This window comes from Scomber japonicus, chromosome 9 (genome assembly GCF_027409825.1).
Source record: "Scomber japonicus isolate fScoJap1 chromosome 9, fScoJap1.pri, whole genome shotgun sequence".
In the NCBI taxonomy this organism is placed as follows: Eukaryota; Metazoa; Chordata; class Actinopteri; order Scombriformes; family Scombridae; genus Scomber; species Scomber japonicus.
This window is the reverse complement of record NC_070586.1, coordinates 29,381,639-29,407,584: the sequence shown is the minus strand read 5'-3', so window position 1 is coordinate 29,407,584 and position 25,946 is coordinate 29,381,639. Positions and strand designations below refer to the sequence as shown.

The 25,946-nt window shown below is 40.8% G+C and overlaps 1 protein-coding gene across 1 annotated transcript in view; it reads left to right on the top strand.

The window, feature by feature from the left end:
- The first annotated feature begins 21,247 nt into the window (after positions 1 to 21,247).
- The window catches only part of LOC128364708 (transmembrane protein 132D), a 29,920-nt gene continuing 25,221 nt past the window's right edge, over positions 21,248 to 25,946 (top strand). The window contains exon 1 of the mRNA XM_053325300.1: positions 21,248 to 21,320. Coding sequence (XP_053181275.1) covers positions 21,248 to 21,320 — 73 coding nt within the window. The remainder of the gene's footprint in view (positions 21,321 to 25,946) is intronic.

The following is a 25,946-nucleotide window of genomic DNA, read 5'->3' as shown; positions in this document are numbered from 1 at the left end:
AAACTTCTGTGTCTGAAGTGCCGTCTTGAGTGTCAAGTGCTGTTGACAGTCTGTGTTCAGAGTGAGAAGACTGTTAGCTGTCCAAACAGGGTGACAGCGAACGCCCCACTGTAGTTCAAACAGGTCAGCAGGAGTGAAAGACAACACCGGCTCGGCTGGCCCCCTGTCCTCTGGGAGCTGACATAACCTTGTTGGTGCCCCCCCCCACCCAGCCCCAAACTCCTCTCCCTTGTGTCAAGTGACACCCTTGTCCCCTATCCTCTAGCTATCACTGTAAAGAATAGGACATGCTGTCACCACCATGACCCTCTTAGTCTGGGCAAACAACTGTAGCCTCTCTACATTTCAGTGTCTGTCTCTTCCTCACTCTCTCACCTCCTCTCCCTCTGTGGTTTTGACAGAGAGGCTGGTGTTTCAGGTTCAGGACGTTTCCATTAGCACCTTTTGGTGAAGCCCTTTCAACCGGCTGTCACAGCCTGTGTGATCTGACCACGGCTGGGCTGTTAACCTGCCGCTGTGACAACGTCAAAGCAGACAGATCTAACATTGGGGAGAAGTCCTTAGTTCAGCAAAGACTCCTTCTGTTTGCTTCCTCTCTAATAATTGTTTGCTCCGCTGTCTGGAGGTGTTTGTTTACCTCTGTTGACATTTGGCTCAGGGTAAATGTCTGATATGTGTTAGCGATATCAGTTTTGTATGAATGTCATTCTTGAGTGCAGCACAGTCCACTGTAAAATGTAATGTTTTACCTCAGAAATGTGGAGGTAATATTTCTTGCTGGCACCCTAACATGCATTTTATTATATCAGTTTACTCTGCAGACATGAGCATAGAGAGCTGAAGTCCTGAATTCATGTCCAAGCTAGCTTTTGTTTCTGCTTCTGTAACTCAATACAACCTCTCATTCAACAATTCTTTCATGTCTTTCTGAAAATAAATGTTCTTAGTCTCTACTATCCACATTTTAAGGTTAATTAAAACTTTTAATTAAAACAACACATTTTTAGTACACAAAAAACAACAGCCAATAAAAATGATCCAGTTAAGCAACACCAGTACTTGCGTCATCATGACTTGATTAATACTTATATGATATCCACCCAAGCTTTCTTCTAATGTCACCTACAACATTTGGATGTGTATGTCTGTACTCTAGACTAAATATATATAAATATTGACATAGCAAGGTGTGTCATCATCCATTGATTTGCATTGGATTTAGTTTGAAGCTCAGAGTGGCAGTGTATGGTTGGCGCCATCTTTTCTGTTTGGAGTCAGGACTTTCTAGATAAGGAGTCCAGGATGTTTCCTTTCACGCTGTGGAAACACACACCGCTACCTTAGACCCAAGCTAATGCTAGAACACTGAGTGGTGTGCACGTGGGCTAACATTAGCAACTTCAGCTAAATTGTACTACCAAGGCAGGTATCATAATCAAATAACATTGAACTCAACAAAATATTGTGATAATAGGTTGACTCAGTGCAAGTCCTGAGAGAGCAGCAGGTGATGGCAGATATCAATATGTCAAAATAGCACACTTATTAGAGGGCCTAATTTTATCAATTGAGACCATAATGACTTATTCACTTAGAATTTCTCAAGAACAGTTTATGCTTTTTGAATTGGAGTCAGTTGGAGGTAGGGATTTTTACTATCACTGGTATTGCACTCTCAGGTACTTCCACACTGGCGTCAGCCTAAAGCCCTAATAGTCACAACTTGGTCTGAACAAGCACTTGACTTAGCCATGAACTATTTAATCAAACTGCTAATGTTTTCATAAAGTAGTCTAGGGCTTATGAGATATAATGTAAAAGGCAGATAAAAACAGATGGATTAACAATGATGTTAAATTGTATTCTTAAAATGTACCATCCTTATCTTGACACACAACATACTGTTGAGTATGGTATCTTCCGATTTTTTGTCATTTGTCCTATAAATGTCAGTGATTTTAAATGATTTTCGGTTTTTGGAACAGTCACATGTGGTTATGGTAGATCAACTGTATAAATGGATATGTCATTCATAGTTATGAATAAGCCTGGCCTCTGCAGAGTAATGTGAGCTTCAACCAGTGATTTGTTCCGTGCCAAACAATTCATCTCTACTCACTGGCATCCAATAAGTCAAACCATTAAAATGATTAATCAAGTTCTCATTGAATACCAAGGGACATACTTCAATTGATGGGGCAAACAATTAATGGCATCCTGTTTATTTGAAGTGATTATACTGGGTTTGTTCCCATCTGCCTCGTGGGAGGAAGTGGCGTCCCTGGTGCAGATGCTGTTTGTCAGAAGTCAGAATGGTGAAGCAGCGAGCCAGCATGAAACAGAGGAGATTCAAGCAAACTGAAATAGAACAATGGCTCTTCCAATCCTGTATCCTATTTCACAGAGAACAATGCTTAGTTTGTGGCACTTTTCCGTACACATAAAAGACAAGCCTTCTATAGCGCTATACACTGTACGCATTTTTGTGATATTTTGGTTCTTCTTTGCTTTGAAGTGTGTTAGGGGAAACACAAGCCTCATAGCATCAAATATTTTGCTAACTCCAAAGGGTTTTTAATGCAGAAATAATCATTTAATTCCAAAATGTGTTTAAATGGGTTATACATATAGTATATTTATTATTAGCTGCTGCATCTCAGACTTTCCACACCTTCCAGACCAGACCTACCCAGGGGGTAGTTTAAGCAGTAAATGTTCCCAGCTCTCAATATTATATGCTTTGCACCTATAGCTTGTTCTTGTTATATCATAAATAAGACTAAATTCAAGAAATACAAAAGAGTCAGCACTAGAGTAGCCAAATAGTTTGGTAACTGCTCTCTTCTTTGCATGGACCCCCCTGACCAAACTGTGGCTGAAGGGGACTCCCCCTCCTCTTCTTGTTCCATAGCATGATTGTTTGTTGTCATTGCGGTATTGTTTTCTCTGTCACGTTTTGATCTTGGTTTATGGTCCCAGATGTTGGCAGAGGGGTGCTATCCCACAGAAAAGACATTTCAGGGCTGCAACTGATGCTCTCTGTGGTGTAGTGCTGCTAAAACAGTAAACACAGATTCTTCTTCCCAAAACACCAAGCAACCATGGGCCGATAGAGGAAAGAATTGTGGCCTGAGCCTGTGGCAACCTGTTCTATTGAGTTTGAACAAAACAGCCTAAGAGATGTCATTGTTTTGCAATCCCAACTGTCTACTCTTATTCTGTAAGTCTGGGATGCAATAGAACAGGCATACAAACAACATCAATAATACTTTAAGGACTACAATGATGACATACCACTGTTGACAATGCTACAGCTTTTTCAGTAATTTGTTGTAAGGACTATTGTTTTCTCATACAAGATTTGGGAAATGATGACTCCCTCTCCCTAGGTGGCTCCTACCTCCACTCTCCTGGTTGCTGTCTGGTGGTGTGAGGAGGCCACCCTAGTCTTTTTTGTATGTCTGTAAAGGTTAGGAGATGTGAATGAATCAGTTCTGTGTGTGCCCAGGGAAGAAGCAGCACAAAGGCCTGTTGTGGGGGGTGAGATGGCCCCAGCATAGCTTCTTACCACCAATCAGCAGTGATAAAAAAAGAGAGAGTAGAGTGAGCCAGAGGCGGCATGGGGAGTAGAGCTCCTCTGTAATTACAACATGGTCTTAAAAAGCAAATACCAAGCCCTAGCAACCTCAGCCGGGAGACAGAGAAAAAAGGGGGGGAAATAGTGGAGAGGAGGGGTAGAAGAAAAATAGGCAAAGGGGAGTTAAGAAGCGCCACAGAGAGCGACCCTGCAATGACCTCGGCTCTCCAACAATCGTCCCCTGCCAGCTGGAGCCAGGGTTAGGGGCGAGAGCGAGGGGCCGGGCAGGATCCCCTCTGATTTATGACTGACTATAAGGCCCCTGAAAGAAACCCAATCACCCAGGATTCCTGCGCAGCATGACTCTGGCTGGAGAGAATAGATAGCCCAAGAGAGTGTGGGACTGGGGCTTCGGCAGCAGAGCCAACAGCTCATACACAGGCACTGACACAGAGGGCCACTTTACCAAGGGGAGGGCTAGTGGGCACTGGCTCTATTATCTGCAGCTCTCTGCATTGAGCATGATATCATTACACTATGCCGACTCTAACGTCAGCTGCGTTAAACGACTGCCCAAACTCATCCTCTGAACTCTCTTTGTCCAACATATTTCACAACCTGGATTTACATGCACCCGGCTAATTGCTCTATCTGTCTAATTAGTAGAAATGTAATGGTTATTAAATTTCAACCTGCTATCAATGTAGAGTGGGAAAGAGAGAGGCAGGCTGAGAGTAGGGCATGAATAGAAAGGGAGAAGGCAGCTGTCTTTTAAAGCGGGGTAAGCCGCGCTTGGAGCTACCCCGCTGATCCATTAGCATATCTGAATGATCCTGTTCCTGCGCAGCCACCACCACGCTGCAAGGTGGCACATCTGAAGAACGCGCCCTTTGAATGCGCTTGCAAGCTGGGGAAACTCTTATTTTTCAACCCGTTTGAAAATCCGGAGACAACTTGATGTTTGAGAAGCCAACAAAAATAAAAGAGGGATAGAAAAGGGGAGAGGGGAATAAAAAAGTTTCAGATTTTGAGGAGGACAGAGTTTTACAAGCTTTTTGAAGCCGGATACTTAATAATTCACTTGATGCTACAAGCAGCAGTAAGGCAGTATGGAAACATACTCATGCATGACAACAGTTTTCATCGCCTATGTCTTGTCAGAAGAAAGTGTGTCACAACCTCTGGTTGTGGTAGCAGAAATGTAGGGTTTTGTTGAGAAGGGGTGTCTCAGGGATCCTCAAAAGCAAACCCATGTTCGGAAACAGATTTTATTGATAGTGCTTACAAAATTTGGAAATTTGTGAAAGTTAACATTTTTTAAATTTGCTAATGTGAACTCTACTTAATCTCCTAAGACTTTTAAGAATACAACCAAAATGATTCTCAAGGTTGAAACTTCATTTTCAAAGCACACTGAACTGCCTGATCCACACTGCTAAAGAATTTGTGACATGTAAATAATTATTAACAAGCTATTCAAAAACAGGTTTGGCTGGACGTATCACTTTAGTAAGACACACCCAATAACTGCTGCACAAGTATACTAGTGAACTTTTGAATGCATAATGTGTCTGTACGTTCTAATCCTGATCTTATTTAGTAAATGTGTCAGAGCTTAGGGTTTTTCTTTTTTTTTTTCTTTTTTTTTGATCAGCCTTGAAGTTGGTCTCCCCTCAGCCACAAAGCGGGCTTCTATTGACTGGTTCCAGGGAGCGTATTGATGGTTCCATAATTTGGGCACAGGAACACAAAAAGGCTGACCCCCGCTGGGCTCAGCACGACAGCCCAGTCAGCAGGGAGGCTTGCATTTATTAGCCTGGGAGAGGAGCTCCTGCAGAATTAAAGCACATTCACCCACCCATTGATCTCTGTCTTGAAAACAATACTCGCCTCCCTCTCTGGCAGCGAGCTAGGCACTGCGCGCTCTGAGGTAATTCGGCGGCCATAGAAAACAGGATGGCTCACACCCTCGGGCTCCAAGTAAACTATTTGAAAAGTGAGAGGAATAGGATAAAAAAAACACTAAGCCATATTAGATTATCAATCCACCTGTCCAATTGTATTATGCCATGAAACAGGATGAATGGTGGATGGATATGAATGCAGCTGTTTTGTGTGTGCTTCCAGGGAGCAGAAACCAGTCTTTGTTTTTATGGCTGTGTTGTGACATGTTGAATGCTACTTTATGTGGCCCTGTAGGATTCTAAACCTAGGTTTCCTCTATTTCTGTGAAAAGTTGTCTGTGGGTTGGATCACGGTTGGATCTCGCAGCTTACTCAACTTGCCTTTTACTTTTGGCTCTGGCATTATGGTCATATGAGAGGTGCAGCGCGTGGTTACATAGCTTCCGTCTCCAAGGGATCTTATCTGCTGGCCAGTGGACAAGGGTAATACATGGGATACAGATGAGGGAGAATTAGGGCAGTATGTTCCAACACTGTGAGCCCCCACCATCTTAGATTCTGCTAATCCACTGATAATGGCCTTCATCACCTCCAAAAATACCAGAGAGTCAGTCACAAGGCAGGAGCATGCTCCTAGTATCTCCCATCTGATAGGGTTCACATGTGCGTGAAACATAGACTTAAAACTGCTTTACACTTAACATGCACAACCTCCCAAGAGAGATCCATGAAAACTGAGTTATCAGTTGATGTTTTGATCTGAAGGCGGACTGCACCAAAACTGCTCCCTCTCCTTGTGTCAGTGTCACTGTGTGTGTGTGTGTGTGTGTGTGTGTGTGTGTGTGTGTGTGTGCGTGTGTGCGTCATGTGTGCGTGCTTGCGTGTGTGTGCGCGTGTGTGTGTGTGTATACAGCCCTGACTGTTGACCTAAGGAACATGTAGGGCTTTGATGCTGCCCTCAGCAGCTAGTGTCCAAGGAGAGGGGGGGGCTGTCTGGACTGTCCGGTCAACTCCTCAGACACAGGCTGCAGTGTCAACACAAGACCCAAGAAGACAGTGAATGTCACACTTCACACATAGTTGAAAGGAGTAGTGTGTCTCATTATGCCACCTAGAGCTGCTTTTGTCAGCTGAGGTTTGATGTGTGGAGGGGTAGGGCTCAGGAAGACGCCATGGCCTGGTATGGGGTCTGCCGCTGCCACGTTTGAAGTCACTGTTGGGACATGGTCTTTCATATTTACAGAAAAGAGAGGAAAACTCAAGGGATGGTCATGATTGGCACACTGTTTTGTTAGCGCAATAAATGGTTTGAGCTAATCACCATTTGCACCCGCCCTGTTCATCAACCCTCTTGCAGCCCCAGGAGTTTTAAAAACACTGCTTCGCAGGCACTTTTTTGGCTCCTCAAACATGAAACTTCCTTTAATCTATTCTTACTCAAAAAGCCATTCAAACATCTTACATAAATTATGCTCTTAGCATTAGAATCAAAGGCAAGCGCCATCTCTCCTCACGCTGTCAGTGAACTTTTTGATGGACAGATATATTGAGGCAAGCTTTATGGGTAGCATATGCGTATTGTAATTCCAAAAGTGACTTTGAAACTCGACCGCATCTCTCGGTTACAGAGAGAACTCCTAAACCACCGTCACAGTTTTCCCGCATTAATTTCATGTCAGAAGAATACTGTTAAAAATGCAATAGGACAAAAATTAGAGCAATGTCTGCTGTACAATATATCAAACTAGAGCACAATGAAAAAAGTTAATTTTACTGTGAGACTATGAAATACAATACATCAATTCCTTTCTGCTTCATCATCTAAATCTAGGCTATTTTAATCCCCTACTTCGAATATAATATTGAAAGCATACATTTTCTCACTAGATACAATGGGAGTCATACCTACCAGAACAAAAAGTGTCTAACATATACAGTATGTGTAAACACACAAACACATATATTACATATATTAAAGTAATATGGCCTATCCTTCTTGTACATAATCACTGCCTACAAGGTACCAGTTCAAATTAGTGTCTTAAATAATTACAGAGCATTTTGACCACAATAGTACTATATATTATCCAAAGGAGTAGTTCAGCATTTTGGGGAAAAAAGACATTTTCTTTGTTTTCCTGTCAAGAATTTGTTGAGAAGATCGCATTCACCATTTATGTCTGTCTGTTAAATGTGAAGCACCAGCAGCCAGTTAGCTTAGCACGTAGACAGGAAACATGGGGCTCTTCCCGAAGATAACAAAATACGCTATTCCAGCAACGCCTTTAAAGCTCACTAATTAACACAGCAGTTCTTGTAGTCTGTACAAAAGGGGTAAAAATGTGCTTTTACTGTGCTGTGTTTGTTTAGTCTTCATGCTGGTTTAAGCTGACCAGCCATTGGCTCCAGTTTCACATTGAACGGACACATTAGAGTTGTAACAATCTTCTCATCTAGCTCTTGACAAGCAAGCGAATAAGTGTATTTCCCAAAATGTCAAACTATTCCCTCAATGAAAATACTAGATAAAACCTTCTCAACACAATTTATTGTTATCGCCTCAGGAGTGCTATTCTCTGAAAATAACATTTCTATCTTTATTTTTGCTTTGTACTGCACTGAATTGATAGGATTAATGTCTCAACCTCCTCTTCCTGTCTTTCTTTGTAGTGTGAGTTAGTTCATTGTATGAAGTCTGTGTATAATGTTTAAAAGGAAGAGCATCAATATACAACATTAAATATGCTTTGTACTTCAGATAAAAAAGTCTGATCCTGTGTCCTTCCTCTATATTCCAAATGAGAGAAAGAAGACTTTAGAGGTGTTGACTACACCTCAAACCGCCATGGAAGGTCATGGTCAGGGCTTCTCTTTGTAATAAACACAAGGCTTCTTTCATAAACAAAAGGGGAGAAAAAGAGAAGAGAGAGAGAGTGGGAGTGTGTGTGTCTGATGGCAGAGTGTAAATAGACTCTGTTCTTATCTTTGTTCAAATAGTGTGGAAAGGGAAAGTCAGGAAACACACAAAAGGGAGAAAGGAGAGTGGAAACAAAGCCAGGTACAAGATAATGACAAGGTCAAGTGTGCACTCAATGGCTCAGTTCAGTCGGAGAGAGATAAGGCCCAACCTGCTGACAAGGTGTGTGCAGCAGAGGGGAATGGGAGGTCAGGTAAAGCTCTGGGGATAGATGGCCCCTCCACATACACGCTTGCACATGCTGTCACCATCTCAAAGTTCATTCTAGTGTCTGTTTGTTGGAACCCCAGCTCACTAGCAACACCTGCTGGAAAAATTAGCACATACAACAGGCGAGTGACAGCTCTAGTGACAGTGAAGTTTGAAAAAAAATGTTTACACTGAACAACTGAAGCGTGTATCATCAGTGAGATTAGGGTTTATAATTAGAGAAAGAGAAAGTTTCATTTGATTCATCATAGACATGCATACATACTGCGCCAAAGTGTCTAGAGTATAATGACAGCAGTGTGGGAAGCTTTAAAAACTCCCTAACCAAAAACAATGCTGGCTTGAAAGGCATGTTGCCAATGCATTCATCAAGTATTTCCTGGAGCAAGTCCAATAATAACCAACAGTCTGACTGGAAGAATTCTTGTCTCTCTTTGATGTTTAAGTTTCTTCGGTTTCTGAGAGGCACATCACTGCCTGAGTGAAATTTAAAAAGGCACAGAGCTCCCTTCTGACGTTGAGCATGACATTAAGTATGATTTCAAACGACAACAAATAAAGTGTGAAAGGGCTACAGGCTCGCAACTTACTTTCACAGAGCATAAAGGATAGGATTAGTTGAAGGCTATCTCTGATGTGTCACTCATCTCCAGGAGAGAGGAGAAGGAGAACACAAGATAAAAACGTCTTTTGGTGGACTGGCGAAGCTAGAGAAAAAGAAAAAGAGTGATGGGGAGATATGCTTCAGTAAATATCTGATACAACTGATCCAGATACTGATAAAGTTACCCTAATCCTGATCTAAAATTCTGATCTCATGCCTGGATGAAGGTATAAAACCCCTTTAGGGGGTTTGAGGCAAAAAGGCAGGCCTTGGCCAGACACTCTGAGGTGGGCAGGGTCAGTTGGACATCAGGCAGCACTTTGACCACACCGAGCCTTGAAGATGTAAAGGGCCGAGGGTCTGTTAAGTTTCACCCAATACAGCCAGGCTCTGGGTGGGAGTAAACACCAGGAGAGTGGGATTGAAGTGAACTACAGGGAGCAAGCTGGCTATGCTGTTGTGACTGATAAAGAAGCGAGTCGGCAGCTTTTTGTGGTCCTTCATTTGCCAGCTTTTGAGCCTATGGAATGGTCTCATGGAAGCAAGGGACAGAAGGAATAATAATAGAGTGTTATTGATTGTATACACTAAAACCAGTGAAGCTGAACGTGACTAGAACATCTAGGGGGGTACTTCTGAAAAATACAGTTTGATTACAATGAAAAAATAAAATAAAATGTAAAAAATAGAATAATATAATATAATATAATATAATAATGGTTTGTATTAATAAAATATTTAAAACATCCTGTTTTAGCCACTACAAGTGGTAGCAGTACAAATATGAATTTAACCAATCCAACCTGAATATACATATTTCAAATCTATGTAGAAAGAACAACTTTTATATGTCATTAATAGTTGATAATCCAATTTAAAATCAATTCAAATAAATAGGTGGTGTCAATGAAGGGTACTTGGGTTCATCTGACAGGGCAATGACGGTTTCTACGGCTGACAAAAAAGGTTGTGAACCGTCTGGTTTAAATGAAGAGGACCGTATTTGTGATCCTATTAAGACAAGAGAAACAAAATTGGGGGTACAACTTAGTGAAGTTTTTCTAAAATGTTAAGAGAGAATACTTTAAATGATCCAACAAACCCTACTAAATTTATTTTAGCTAATGTTGCCATCTAGTGGTGACATAAATGCACTCGATCAATCATAATTGTGCAGGACTCCAGGCAATTTTCTTGGCTTCATCTTAAGGAAATGTTTGCAAATTTCTAAACCAACAAGATGCACCACTGCCAAAATGACCCAGATGGCTGCCTGCTTCCAGGAGGAGACAGCCTTAGGTCAGAAATGGAAGCTCGCACAAACACACAAAATCCATGCCAGAGCCTCTGCTGTGTACTGAGGATTAATCAGCCATATAGGGGCCCTGATGGAGGGGGAACAGAGCGTATAGAGAACATGGCTGGCCCTACTCTATCAATCAGACACCTCTCCTTCTACCCAATCCAAATTGACCTGCTGATGCACTGGCCACGTCCGAGCTCTGCGTGGAAATAAATCACATTGAATCAGAAGTAGGTACCTGTCAGCTCCACTGAATGCACCATCCCTCCCTCTGCTTTCTCCAGAAGGAAAGATGTGTCTGCATAGCCAGCTGCCTCACACACAGCAGATTGAACAGTTGACTGCACTGCACTTGAGGACAATTATCAGAAGAGCTTGTTTTCCATGTATGATTGTCTTTGCCTGGGTCAGTTTTCCATTAATTTTCATTTGAATAAAAGATAAAGGGGTAACTTATTTTAATGTTATATTGCAGTTATAATCCAGTCCCCTTGGATTTGCACTGATTTATTCACAGCTGTGATAACCTGCTACAGCAGGACAGAAGAGGTTAAAGATAGGGGTGAAGTGGAAGTTTTGTAATAAAAGTGTTACCTTCTCTCCTTGGATGAGAATAAATGGACTGAGATTTGTCTTGCTGACACTGGTGCAGAGTTGTCGATATGTCCTTGCATCAGTGCTGACAAGACACATTCGCTGACACTCATTGTACCTGATGAATACATCAATTTGGAGTCTTACTCTCATTATAAATATAACCACAACACTGTGCTCCTAGTGGTGTAGCATGCCTCCCCTCATCCTTCACCTGTCCCTGTATTCCCTGGTTGTAAAGTCTGTTCCAGAGGCTCTTAGCTCCAGGAAGTTTCACAACATGAGCAATGGTGTGAGGGAAGATAATGTGAGGAGGGTTGGCTTTAAATCTCAGGTCTGCTCATCTCCTCTCATCCTCCGGTTCACCTACGCGGCCGGCTGACAGATGACACAGTGTGCGGTCCGGGCTGCATCTCTGTTCTTGGGTCATCCATTGCTCCCGGAGTGATAAGTGGCTCTGTCGTGGTGTGGCTCATCCTGCTGCATACACAGTCAATCACAGGCCAGAGCCACAGTACAACAGAAGCCTGTGGAGGACAGCAGAGCAATAACAAAACCTGAGGTGACATCTGTATCACCTGAAGTGACAAAAGAATTTTCCACCGGGTCCAGTATAGGACTAGTTGTGCTACTTCTCCTGCCACAACTATAACTGTTAATTAACTACTGCTGTTTTGTAGCTCTGTTCAACAGCTTGTAAAGTGATGAGAACATCAACTTTATCAACATGTCATCTGATATGTTGGTTGTTTGTTCCAGTGTTTCATGTCAGCACTTAAACATCCACTGTTTAGTCATGGAAACTGGTTACCATTATGTTATAAGCAACAGAGAAGATAGTCTGTAGCAGTCTACATGTATAGCTGCATCTCGCTGCACTTCCACACAGTTTAATGTTCTTCCTATTTTGCTTCAGAGCTGCAACAAGTTCAAGAAAAGAATACATGTAGTGGTATGAAGCCTTTCATTCAGTCTTTTGCCCAGGTTTTGAGATTTGCTTTACCACCCCAACACAATAGAGGTGAATTGAATGCCATTTGTAGTACTCAAAGTAATGACATGTGATTTTATAAAAAATGAAGTAGCCTCATAGTAAAACATTTGTACTCACTCTCTTGCCAAGGGTAAGAAGGAAAGATTGATACCACTCTCAAATGCAATAACGATCTTCTCATCTAAGTCTCTGCAAGAAAGTAAAAAAGATAATTTCTCAAAATATCAAGCTGTTACTTTAACAGCAATATCATCAGTGCTCCTTTCACTCCAATGAATGAAACATACTGTCAAAAGTTTTCGTAACAACTGGGGCATTGGCAAGAAATCATGGATTAACATCTAAAAACTTGGGCAAATTAAATCCAAACTATCTGCATAGTTGGATACCACTTTTTAAAATTTGGCTGACCCCCAAGAGTCAAAACATCAATGTCCAAACATCAATGACACAGACACTAAACCATGGACACAGATACACACTGTAAAGTTAAATTGATAGAGCGTAGCAATAACACTGCCAGGACTATGGCTTTGATTCTCTCTGGGATTACCATTACTGGAGACATGTGCACTCCTGGCACTTTAAGATGCTCAGAATAAAAATGTGCACTAAGGCGCAATCCCCAGATACACAAACACACACACACACACACACACACACACACGCACACACACACGCACACACACACACACACACACACACACACACACACACACACACACACACACACACACATGCTTCACAGGAGATAAATGAAAAGAAAATGAATGCAGCCCAGAACTGAATTCATTTTACATCCCACTGCAAGCTCAACAAGCAGTGAGGTGAAGCATAGTAGCACTAGATGGCAGCACAGCCGCACTGCTGCACCACTTCCTGACTATTTAGACATTCACAAATGATCAGAGGAAACTCTGATCATTTGTATGACATAATATGACTACATACATTGTCATATCTGTCTATTCACCTGTGCTGTTAGATTGACATGTTGCCTACCCTAAAACTCCTCATGTGTGCAACATCATCCCCAGTAAGAAAAAAAAATCTAATAACATGGCTGGCTAACTGCTCAGCCTGCATGTCATGCTGTTGTGAGTTTGCTTGAAAGAAATATACATAAATTAAAGTTGAGCTCTGACATCCACTCGTTGGCCTTTTCCAAACCCACACTCTGGAGATGGAAAAAAAAGTCTGACTGTGGAAGAGAATATTCCTGTTAATCCTCTGGACCTGATCACAGTTCGCCAGGTAATTCTTGGAACTTGGCACTCTATCAGTGAAAGAGAAATCAGGCTTAAGATGTGGAGCCTCTCTGGTTTTGCAAAGTGTCTTTGAGAATGCTGAAGGGGAAGACTTGGAAGTTGGATGTTTACAGTCACCACTACTTACTACTTAGCCTGCGGTTACTGTTCATGTGAGAATTTTGCCTCAACTGAAACATATACTTTTTTGTAAAATTTTCAGCTTTAATCAAGAAATAGTAGGTGACAAACATCAAATTGCATCCATACTATGCATAGCCATGCATACATAATCAGGACTCCAAGATTCCAGTGATCATGTCCAAATAGAGATCATGGGTTATCCACATTGTGGTTTGTGAATGCAACGTGTGGTGTTGTTGTATACATACTAATCTGTATCTGGAATGCCTGCCTGTCATGATTCATTCCATCATGGCTGACTGTGTTCCCCAGAGCGTGAGAGAGAAGCTTATCATCTGTCTCTTCATTTCATGCCCTGTAGCAGACAGTCTTCAGCAATGGAACAAACTCAAGATGTCGCCATCATTGACACACCTTTATTGCCACACAGGAGACATATAGGGGAAGCGACATATTTAATCATCATATTCAAAAGGAGTTTCAGTTGTGATAGTCCCACGAAATTTTAACCTTTCCGCTGCAGCGTTTTCAGGATAAGGTGAGCTTGCTACAACTTTAAAATGTGCTGTAAGCTGAGATAACCTATCCAATATCGGTAACTAATGAGGCAGAAAGAGGAGCTGGAGCAGACAGACACTATCATTTCAGCTCCATACGTTTTCTTGCACAAGATAAGCTTTGTCAGAGGTCAGATACTGTGTGATAGTTTGACCAATTTCCAGTACTATTTCTGGCAATGGCTGTCGATTTGATGGCAGCTTGGATTGCCAGCCATGGTGAATGAGCAGCTGCAGTGCTTTTGGATCACAGGGGAAATCTGTTTGGGCTGCCTGGAGTTGGACTGCCAAGCACTTTTACTCCTGGTGAGAAGATTGCTCTCATGTTTTATTGAACGTTGCTCCCGGCACCTCTCATCCTTGACAATCTGATTCCACCAAGGTCCACCTCATGACCTTAATGTTCAACCAATGGGGTGTTGCAATTCACTCACACTGACCCCTCCATCAACCTCATCAGCCTCATAGGTCCTTTGGGTAGCATTTATGTGCCACTCTCAAAGTGGATTAATATCTTTGCTGCCCCCTGTATTGTACTTAACTGTCCTTGCACTTAAATAACCTGTCATCTTTGCCCTTTAGTGTACTCGCCCGATTACAGACAAGGCTAGACATCACTTTATCATCTATTCTTGGTTCTCTTTCACTGTTAAAGTGCGCAGCCAACAACTTCCTCATATTGAGTATGTACATGTCCTTTTGGCAAACATATTAAATTTGGGTCAAGGCCTATCAGCTTGCCAGCAACTGAAATAAGAGCCTGTCTAGTCTCCTTGTCTGACCTCTAGAGCTGTCACCCAAACTGCATTGTAGTGGAGATTTAATCCACTATAGTTGTCATAGAGCCAGTGATGCTTCCATAAAAAACAAACACAGTCCTCTATTATCCATTTTACCTATTAACCTCTACACAGTTTCTACAAAAGAGGGAACACAGAGGGGAGAAAGAGATATTCATTAACCCCCACCAAATGAGAAACTTCTCTTTGAAGGATTACTGTATGTTAATATAGAAATAAATGATAAATGAATGAGAACAATGGGAGGATAATAATGAGTATTCCATGAAGCATCTATACTTAATTGAGGCCTGGATACTGCATCACTGATTTTATTTCCTCTACAACCTCCTTAAGATAACTAAACAGGAAATTAATGAGAAGATTAATAAAATATGAAGAGCAACAAATGATCTTTGTAGGACACAAACGATTTGATAATTGCCTGGAACGCATTCTTTTCTTCTTTTGACTTTAAAAGGAAACACATCTCTAGATGTCAAGATCTTATTGTCACTATTGGTAACATATTTCTTCAAGACGGCAGCCTCCAGTAAGAATTATTTGTCTCACAGAAACATCAAAGCTTTCTAATTAGGCAAAAAAAGAAAACGTGAGAAGGAAGAAATGTTTGCATCTTTTATATGGCAACCAAACATGTGGTTTTCACCCAGTCAGATTCCATCTGGTTAGTGCTTTTTCAGACAGCTGCAAGGAGACACATAGAGGTGACATCAGATTTTTTTTGTCTTCAGAATTGTTTTGCCTCGGCTGAATGATCCTCAAGATCTTACACTTCTCACAGAAGCGTCATTACAGAAGTGGGAAACAGAAAGGAAACTTACTTAGAAAGTTGGATGATTTCTCTGAGTGCAAACATTTCTCCTACGCAGCGGTTCTGAAGAGTGTTTGAATTCAAGAGACAATTTTTGAACTTGATTAATAATATTTGTGTGAGATATCTTGCTATGATTGCCTAAGAATTTCAAGAGAGAATGTGGCAACATAAGTATATGCCAAAACTCTCAGTTACATGCATCCCAGATTGGATAGTGTATTTGTTTTTTTTACCCAAGAGATTACTCAATTTCACTCAAAATGTAAACAATCCTCAGTTGCCTCATGCATTTTTGTCATTTGTCAAGACATGTAAACATCAATTCAGTCCTCAATCAAGCGTGAGCTCCAATTTTCATGTAAAGTGTCTGTTGCCGTCTTCTTAACAGTGTGTTCATGTGTACACTCCAGTGTGCGTTGGTTGTGCAAAGGGCTTCAGAGCTTGGCCCTGCCCGCCTTGGTGTGTCTGATTTCTCTGTTGTGGTGGTGGGATTACTCCGGGGATTAGCAGGATACTGGCAGCACCCATCGATGGGACAGAGATGACAGTTCCCATCATGTAGTCTCCCGCTTCAACCCCTCACTACTCTCCGGTCTTAAAGCGGCACAAACAGCAGATTACATGAGTACGACAGCAGGGGAAGAAGTCACACATCACACAGTGGAGATTAGGCTGAACAAACTCTTCTTGGGCTGCCTGGGGGTATTCAGCCCAAACATGGAGAGCTGTCTCTCATGGCCCAGTTTGGGCTGGATTAGGAAACTGTAGACAGCATTTCTCTGTACGACAGATTGAAATAAACAACCGTTGGTATGCTAGTCAAATAAAGAATTTCACTTTTCACACAAGTTTGTAGTTGCAAGCATCACTATTTCAACTCTTGCTTGTAAGAATGTGAGCAAGACTTTTAATCTCTAGTTGCATGGCTAACACTTCTCGAAATCATCCAAGTGCACACTCTGAACTTCTAGAAGCTGTAAATGATCTATCACAGTCAGTTTATGACCAGAATCACTTGTGTACTCAGTCTTAATAAATGATTGTGGCAGGAATTATAGCAGAGTTAACCTGTGTGCCACTAGGACCCTGGGGGAACAATAAAACATCAGGCTCTTTGGTATATTTGAGCCATCTGAGCTTTTGTTTGCTCAGGTCTCTGCTTTGTACCTTTCAAGTTTTACAGACTTGCTATTAATGTTTGGAGAGCAGCTTGCGTAGGAGTGCTGTGGATGCTGTACAGGCATGTAATAGGAAAAAGCCTCCAGTCGCCTCCCTCCTATTAAGAATGCCAAAGCCATTTTCTCTTGTCGTTTAATAGGTAGAAGCTTCCAGCACATATCAAAGATTTGCCTATCACTATTTTATCCACTGAAGAACATAATGGAAAACTGTGCCTTAGTCTTATAAGTAGAGGGCTCATTATTCATTGCAGTTTGAACAATGTACACTCTTTGAAGGTTTATCGTGTGGGAAAGTATAGCTAGAGCCTGCTGCAGGTGGGAGCATTCCTAACTGTAATTGCATGTAGCTGACATGGTTTTAAGTAGACTGTGTTTGATCTGCAGCTTTAGTAGGTGTGGTCTTACTTGTCAAGTATCATTCCTTTTCTTATTCTCATTGCAATTTTATGTGCAGTTTGTCCCTGCGTGAGATCATAACCACCACCGTGCACCAGCAAAATGCACAAAGCCTTCCACTTCATCAGCACTTCATTATCAAGCACTTTCAGTCTGTATTGCCCCCGTTAGTGAACACAGTTTGTGCTTAAGTCCTGTTTATTCCGGACAATTGCCCACAGAGCAGTAGAAAAGCAACTGGCTTGCATACAAAAAAGTAAAAAGTGCTAAAATCAATCAATGAGTTAATTAAACACCTTCAGCAGATTTGAACATTGAGGCATTTTCAGAGGTGTTGATTTAGTCACTGAGAAATGTTAACACTTGCTAACTCAAAATAACTGTCAAGTCAAGAGAAGTGAGAAGATAGCTTTAGGATTCATTAATGAGATCAGACTAAATCCACACCACATGTTGATTTTTAACACTCTTAGAGTTAAATTACAAGTTAGTCTTCAATAGGAGATATTTATATTTAGGGGTGTTTAATTCTCTCCACGACACATTAAAATGAGTGGTATTATTTTATAATAAGGCATCCTTACTAAAGCATTTATTGATGTGACTAATGACTTTATTAATGGTCAATAAATAATAATGCTTTATAAGAAATATTGAAAATCCTACTGGACTCCAGTATGATACTTATTTCAACTTTTTAGTTCTTTATTTCATCAGTTCGATAACCCTTCTTTTATGAGAAAGTGGTGCAAGGCATCAGAATCAAAACCCATGTATAAAAAATAAGTCAAAAATGACAGCTGCAGACTTGATGGCTTACTCAAAAGGGAAAAATCATAATCTTTTTATCACTGACTGCAGACATGATTACAAATTCAAATATGAGGAACTAATGAGACTATCAACTTGGCTGCATTGTCACCAAGTATAAACACAAGGCACACATGTTATTACTAAACAAAGTGGAACATTTTGTAGTGAATACTAACACACACTGCAAAACATCAAAAACTCATATAGGACCTGCAGAGACAATGACATATACAAGAGCATGCAAATAAGCCCACACTTATACACACATAAATACTCTACCTGCCATTCCATTATATTCAACCTTCAATGGTAAACAATGTTATTGTAAAGATATGTAAATTTTAGTGCACTCTCTTTCTGAGTTTGCAATGAAAATGAGAATGGGGACATTAGAGTATCGCGTGTGGCTAAATGCACCTCAGCAGAAGCTACCTCTATCTGTCAAACAGAAGGATGATGTACATTGGAAACACATTCCCTTCCTCATGGCACTCACATCTATCACCAGTTTATGGCCACTCTCCCCACTCTAGCACATCTTTTGCTTTGACATCTATCTATGTCAGCGTACCAACTTGAAAATCCAGGGGCCTGTGTTGTTTCTCTATCCTTTAAGTGTTCGTCGCATATTCTTGACAGATTTCACCATATGTTTGGTTTGCGTCTGTGAGAGCTACTCTGGATGCTTCTTACAGGGAGTCACGGGAAGAAGGTCACAAAATTTCAACCTTTTTTTTTTTTTTTTTTCAATGCAGCGTTATGTCATGTTAAATGATGGGTGAATGTGTGATGCTGGTGACTGGTGATTCACCTTATGTGCTACATCAGGTGACTCAAAAGGCTTGTGATATTTTAATGAAGATTCGGTTGAGAGATTACAACCATTCATGTGTCAGTCCCTTAAGTCAAAACTGTCTCATTTACATAGCAGAGAGAAGAAAAAAAAGTAATTTTGCTTACTTTCAGCTATTACGGCCTGGTGAATCTCATGAAATATTTCTTCTTGTATGCATGTATTACAAGTATTCACGTCCTCTTTACACTCACTCTCAAAATGAATATGTATAAATGTGCACGCATGTGTGTGAACATTGACTGATTTATGGCTCTGTGTGCACCGCTACAACAACTTCAGCACCAGTTCTGGAGGGTAAATCGTCTTAGCCTTACTTAATACATAGTGTTGTTGGTAGTTTCTCAGTGTGTGAGGAGCAGGTAAATAGGAAATTATCCTACGGCAGGACTAAAGCATACTGGAGCAACCCCAACACCCAGATGCTTTTGCTGCTGCTGTTTATCACAGTGCTGCAGTGCCAGGGAGGAGCTCAAGTAAGCTGACAGTATGAGCTTGTGGCAACTTCCTTGTGCCTCCTGATGATGTGAGGTTTGGTCTATGTGTTGATATGGTGGTTAATCCTCTTTATTAGTCAATAAAGCCCCATTACATTTACTACTGCAAATCTTCCAGCAACTAACTCTTATTGGAGTGAAAGGAGTCAATATTTTGCATCTACTATTAATACTGTACTTATTGTGTTTCTGAAAGATGACAGGCATTGCTGTTTTACCCTTTTCCCCACGCACGCAGGTATGGACTTTGGACAAGTGTTAGCATCCCTTTCACGCAGCACCTGCGCAGAAAACTATCATGCATGAATTTAAATTCCACTCTTCTGCTCATCAGGATCTCCTGTTAACAAAATGAGCTAAAATGACTTGAAAACCTGAAAATTTCTGATGCAACTGGGTGCAAGCAACAATAGTAGTCACTCACCTTTGCTTTACTGACATGTAAACTCCTCTTAACCATCAGAGGGCACTAAAATCCACCTGATGCTCTAAGCCATTCAGAGGCCACTGGGATCTAAATATAACTATAATAAATGTAATGTTTTGACAGTCAACATGCAACACACTAAAAGATTGCAGGTTTGGTTATACAAGTTCCACTTTAATCAATCTTTAAATGTTGAATGAACTGTTCTAATGAAGTAAGTGTGATGCAATAATGTCCCAATTAGCCTGTTTTTCCCCTGCTTGAATTTAAATTGTGATAATTACAGTGCATGCTCTCTACCATCCAGGGTATGACAAGGTTGAAATACCTTGATTCTCTGTGCAGTAAAAAAATCCAATTATTTTTTGGAATGCAGTGTATGTATTTGTCTACTTTTCTCTGACACTGATTAAAAAAAAGTTATCAAAATAAATAAGGAATACTATACAAGCGTTCTTGCGTATGTGAAAGGTGCTATACAAATCATACCTATTATTATTATTATGAAATGAATACAGTCATCATCACTAGTTTAAAAAAATGTGTTATAGGTTTACATTATTTTTTTAAATTCAAGACTTCATCCTTATGTTTGTTTATTTGATCCTTCTTTCAGTGATTTATTCCAATACTTCCACACCTCAAAGATACACAAGAAGATGAAAATGAGGGGTGGCGTCTTTGTATGTGTCAACATACAGTGAACTCCCACATTAACAGATTAAGTGGGGGGTGTCTTTTAGTAGACACTAAAAACGTGATATGAACGTGATTGATAATTTCTCCTGACATCAAACCACCGCAGGGTTAATCCTACAGTACCAGCTGCATACTGGACGTGGCTTCCTGAGCGGATGAACAGTGACAGATGATGAGTTTAGTGCCCTGAGGATTGCGCACAAGACAGTCAGTGATCTGCTAACAGCCGTTTAACACCACAGATTCCCAGCCGTTTGGCAGACTGGGACACTTCAATCTGGAGGGCTTGTTGAGATAATTCCCATAGGAGGATAATATTGATCGAAACTGAACTCTAACCATCGCGCATTTTTGAGCTCGAGATTCCCACGTCTTCTGACCGTACACAAAGTCTTCAGGGGAGCCATCCCCAGGCTCGTTACGCGCAACTTTTACGCACAACCGTGAACCTGCCGATGAACAGATATCGATGCGCTGTTCTGGTCACCTGCAACACGGACTACACTCTAACTTCTACCCCAACAGGTGTGAATATGTTAAGTGTGCGAACTGCAGAAATGGATGAAACGATCCGCTCCATACTCTGCTGAAAGAAGAGCAAACAACGGACACTGGGAACTTGTCTGGAACAACAAGCCACGCCGGGTGCCAACATGAGCCTTTACTGCCAGATCTGGAGGATCTTACAGATAATATTTGTTACAATCATAGCAGTTCTAACACAAGGTAAGTAGCCTTGGAGTAATAAGTCGGTTGTTTGTGATTTTTTTGAAATAAAAATGCCTGTCAGAGACCAGTTACAGCATGCAAAAGGGCAATGAATTAACCTGAAGCCTCACTGTCACCGTTTGAGTATGCATATAGTGTCTGCAGTGTATTTAATGATAACAGTTGGTAAACAAATGAGCAATTAGAATTAACTATGTTCATTTTTGTGCACATGCTACTGAGGGGAGGTGGGTTCTCTCCCAGAAATGCCATGCCTGCAGTAAGCCTTCTCTATAAGACTGAATAATAGATAAATGTCCTCATTTGTGCCACAAACTTACATCTTGCTCCACAGTGATACAGCATCCCAGTGAGCTTAACATGAGCATATGTGTCTTACATGCATCAAAGGGGTGTCACAGCAGCCAGTGGGATATTAAACATTTAGGATGAAATTGGTGAGGATTGAAAGACTTGGGGGGTTTATATTACAACTTGCTTAATATAATAATAATAATGATAATAAATTTAATCAGTACTTTTCTCTGGGAAGTATTACTTTCCTGTATATGTCTGTCAGAAAGCTGAAGCACCCCATTTCCACACACACACACACACACACACACACACACACACACACACACACACACACACACACACACACACACACACACACACACGCACACACACCAAAGCAAACAAGAAGCAGGCCATCTAAATTCCCAACTTTGATAATGAAAAAAGAAAAAAAAGGAAATCACAAAGGCATTTACTGTAAAGCCTATAATTGCCTCATAGACAGCTATTTGCAGGGAATGCAGTCTGGCTGATTTATATGGATAAAAAGATATTGAAATTGTGATAAAACAGATTTTTTAAAGCAGCTTTTAGAGTCTCATTGGACATAGCAATCCCTACCAATCACAGCACAAGCTTAAGCTTCTCTCAGTCTCTCTCTCCTCTCACTCTATCTCCTTATCTTCTCCACCCTCTTGCTACCCAGACCCTCGGAGTATTACACGCTATATGATCAGTACTACATCATTCCTGTATGTTTGTATAAAGCATTTCTTAAAGCAGATGGGGATGTAATGCTGTCAAGTGAACTTTGACTACACAAGGAGATTTTACTGATAAGAACTCTTGTAGTGACTTTTTTATCCTGGAAAGTGGTTATAACCAGGCTTATTTTGCGGCTTGGCAGCACATAATTCACTGTCATGACTCTACAGTACATGGCACAACAATAAATCAGTGAAATTGTTTTGATCTCAGAGAATATATACACTGCCAGAGAAAAGTTTTTGAACTACAGTTTCAGCATTGGTGGCTAAATGGCATGCATTGTGCTAATGGTAGCTTACCTTGTGAGTTTTCATTTCATTTATTGGAGCTCCAATATTCCAATTAGGCACCTGTGACAGACAATATTGGATGCAAGTTTTTCTCATTTTGTGGATGTCCCGTGATAATTAACCACAGTTTTCATAGATGCTTAAAAAAAACACCATTTGTAACTTTTTCAAAATCATGTGCATATCAACACCTTGTCTTTCCACCTACAGAGCTGCTGATTACCTCCCAACATGATTGTTAAGTGTCTCACAAAAGACTCACATCTTTGTATTAAATTACCTATTCATCATCAAACTGTCAGATATAATGGGGCTCTTTACTGTTACTGTCCAATGAAATACTAAAGATAGATGACTGTAAAGGTCAGCCAGCCATGAGGTAAAAACACAGACTATATCTGCTACAGGTGACTAATTAGCATTATTAGCACTTGGTCCATTGCCAACGCTTTCTAATTGTGGCATCGACCCATATGCTACATGTGTGATTAAAAATATTTCTATATACATTTATTCAAAAGCATTTTAAAAGCATAAAAGAGACCATTTGAGACACAATAATCTCTCAGTGGCTGATTAAAATGCAGACATTCATTGTTGTCTTCTGTGATACTTTTGGGAGTCAACTCAATTCTGCAAGCTGTTTTGCACATATGGTAAAAGTCATTACTGCACATCAGAATTCACAATGGTTACTCAAGCTTTGTGCATTTTAATAGAATAATACAAAGATTGATTGCAATTGATATATTGCTAAAACAAAAAGACAAGCCGACTGACAAGAAGTTATCTGACTTGTCTTGTGGAAATAATATAATACAGCTCTAGATATAACCGTTTTTTGTATTTAATAATTAATCACTACAATTTAATGGTATGCTATAAAAATGGACACAAAAAACAAAACAATGTAGACAATAGACACTATAAACTTATGACTCACTAGAAGTGTGTGGCAGTGTATTTATCCACAGAGACTGTATTGTCTTATTTCTTATTATTTTGCTATGTTCAGGATACTTCTGGGTCTCAGCATTTGGGTAGTGGATGTGTAGTCCCTATAACAGCATACAGAGTGTGAGGTTGAGGCTCGTAGCATAGCCACCAGGTTACATCACTGTCCCTGTCCCTCTCCTCTCCTCTCCTCTCCTCTGCTCCGCTCTGCTCTCCGTCTCTCATGGATGTATAAAGAGCTGCAGGTCTGTGTGTCTGCTTGACCAAGGGTGTGGCTGAGCTACACACACGCAGAGCAGAGAGGCCACAGTGGAGAGGATGAAGCTCTGCATTCACACCAAATCCAGCAATGCAGCAGGAATTTACAGAGGTGTGCAGAGGAGTAGCCATCTTTATTTGTTTTATTATTTACAACAGAAATGCTGTGAAACAATGATAAAATAATGTTTTATTTCTCCGATTCACAGCTTTGTTCTCTCCAGTGCCGTTCGCTCTCTCTCTTCATTCACTCGCTAACTTGATCAACCATCCTTGCTCTCTCTTTCTGTCTTGCTCAGGGTGAAGGGGCCAATTTTGGTTGATGTGTTTAGAAACACCAACTGACAAATCATGCAAAGTATACCTTTAAGCTCTATCAGTAAACTTTGTTGTTACTTACATATACCGTAAAGCAGAACTATACTTTTCAGATTTAAGTGCCATGATTGCTTTCCATTTCCATTTTAATATAAGACAGTAAAGCTATTACTGGACTGTATTTGTTTCATACAAGTGGCCAAACTGAAAGCACAGCATGACTGAGGGATAATGCACACATCAAAAACTCCATTTCAAAAAGTCACACATGCATTTTGGAAAGGCGATCCAAACCTGAAGTTAATTTTCTGCTATTGTGGTTGCTCGAATGCAGTTTTAGTTTCAAATCGTGTGTTAAAAAAAAAACAACAAAAAAACAACCAACAACTCTTAAATGTAATTTCATACAGGGAGCATTTTAATTTGAAAGCAGAGAGGAATCAACAAAGATTTAATCGACAACACATGTTTTAAGCCTGGCATGAAGGGAATTTCATTTTTCTTCTCTCTCTCTCTCTCTTAGAAAGCATGCACAGAGAATAAAAAAGAATAAAGCAACAATGTCAGGCACTGAACTTGTTTAGTCTACAGGAGAGCAGTCTTGGGGATGTGGCTTTTAAAGGCGGTTGTAACATCTGCATGGCAACACTGATGCTTTCTGACTCAGCCAAGGAGGAAGAGAAGCTCAGGGTCTTCAAAAGAAGTGATTTGAGAGGCTGGAACAGCTGGTGCAGCGGATTTGCTCTCATGTTTATCAGTTGAAGGCAGTACTCTTATCATGATGAGAGGACCACAGAAGTACCAGAGAGTTTTGCTTACATTGGTTACTTGTTAAATATTCATAATATTGGTATGGAGGGATGCTGCTATATTGCTAGCCTGCCATGTATCAGAAACAAACAAGGGCTGCTACTATATTCACAACACACGAATTTGCTGTGTGCTCTATATGACTTATGCAATGGTCTTCTTTGAGCTTCATGAAACAGAAAACATGTGAAATAATGAGAAGAACACACATGATGCACCAGACTCGATTTTAAAGGGATGGGCTTGCATGTGAAGTACTTTGTTGCCACATTGGCGGTGCTCTCACCCTCCTGGAGACAGTGAGCCAGTTTATATTCACTCCAGCTGGAGCTGCTGCCAGCTCTGGTATTAAACAGCACATCTGTCACTGTGGCCACTGGTCGGCTAAGCTTCAGTCTCTCCTTCATGCAGTTTGTCGCCCACACAGTGAACATGACTGACACTCAGGTCTGTGAGAGTAAAAGATGCCTTTGTCTTCCTCTAAGGACTCCTTGGTTGACATGACTCTGACACAAACAGTATAATTGTTGCTGTGTGAACAGTCAGACCATCATGACAGGCTCTTTGCTGGGTTATATGAGCGGAGATGAAAAGCAGAAGAGACCTTGATAGATGGACCTGTCAAATGTCAGTAACCATGACCGACTTGATGACTGATTTTGACACAGAAAGGCTCCAAACTGTCCTCGTTAGATAAATAATAATTATTAATAAGCGACAGACACTCTATCTGACATCTTTTGTCATAATTTCACAAATGCATCTTACACACCATTGTTTGATAAACCATGCAGCGTGATGAAGATGTGTTTGAGTTGCTGCTGAAGCTGTTCACTATGAAATGCCACGTTTAGTATGGCTTCATCCATTTTGTTATAATCTCCAGGGTAAACACCAGTGTTTTTTTGTCCTTAATTCACCAAGGAGGGCAATTAGCCACGAGATAAAC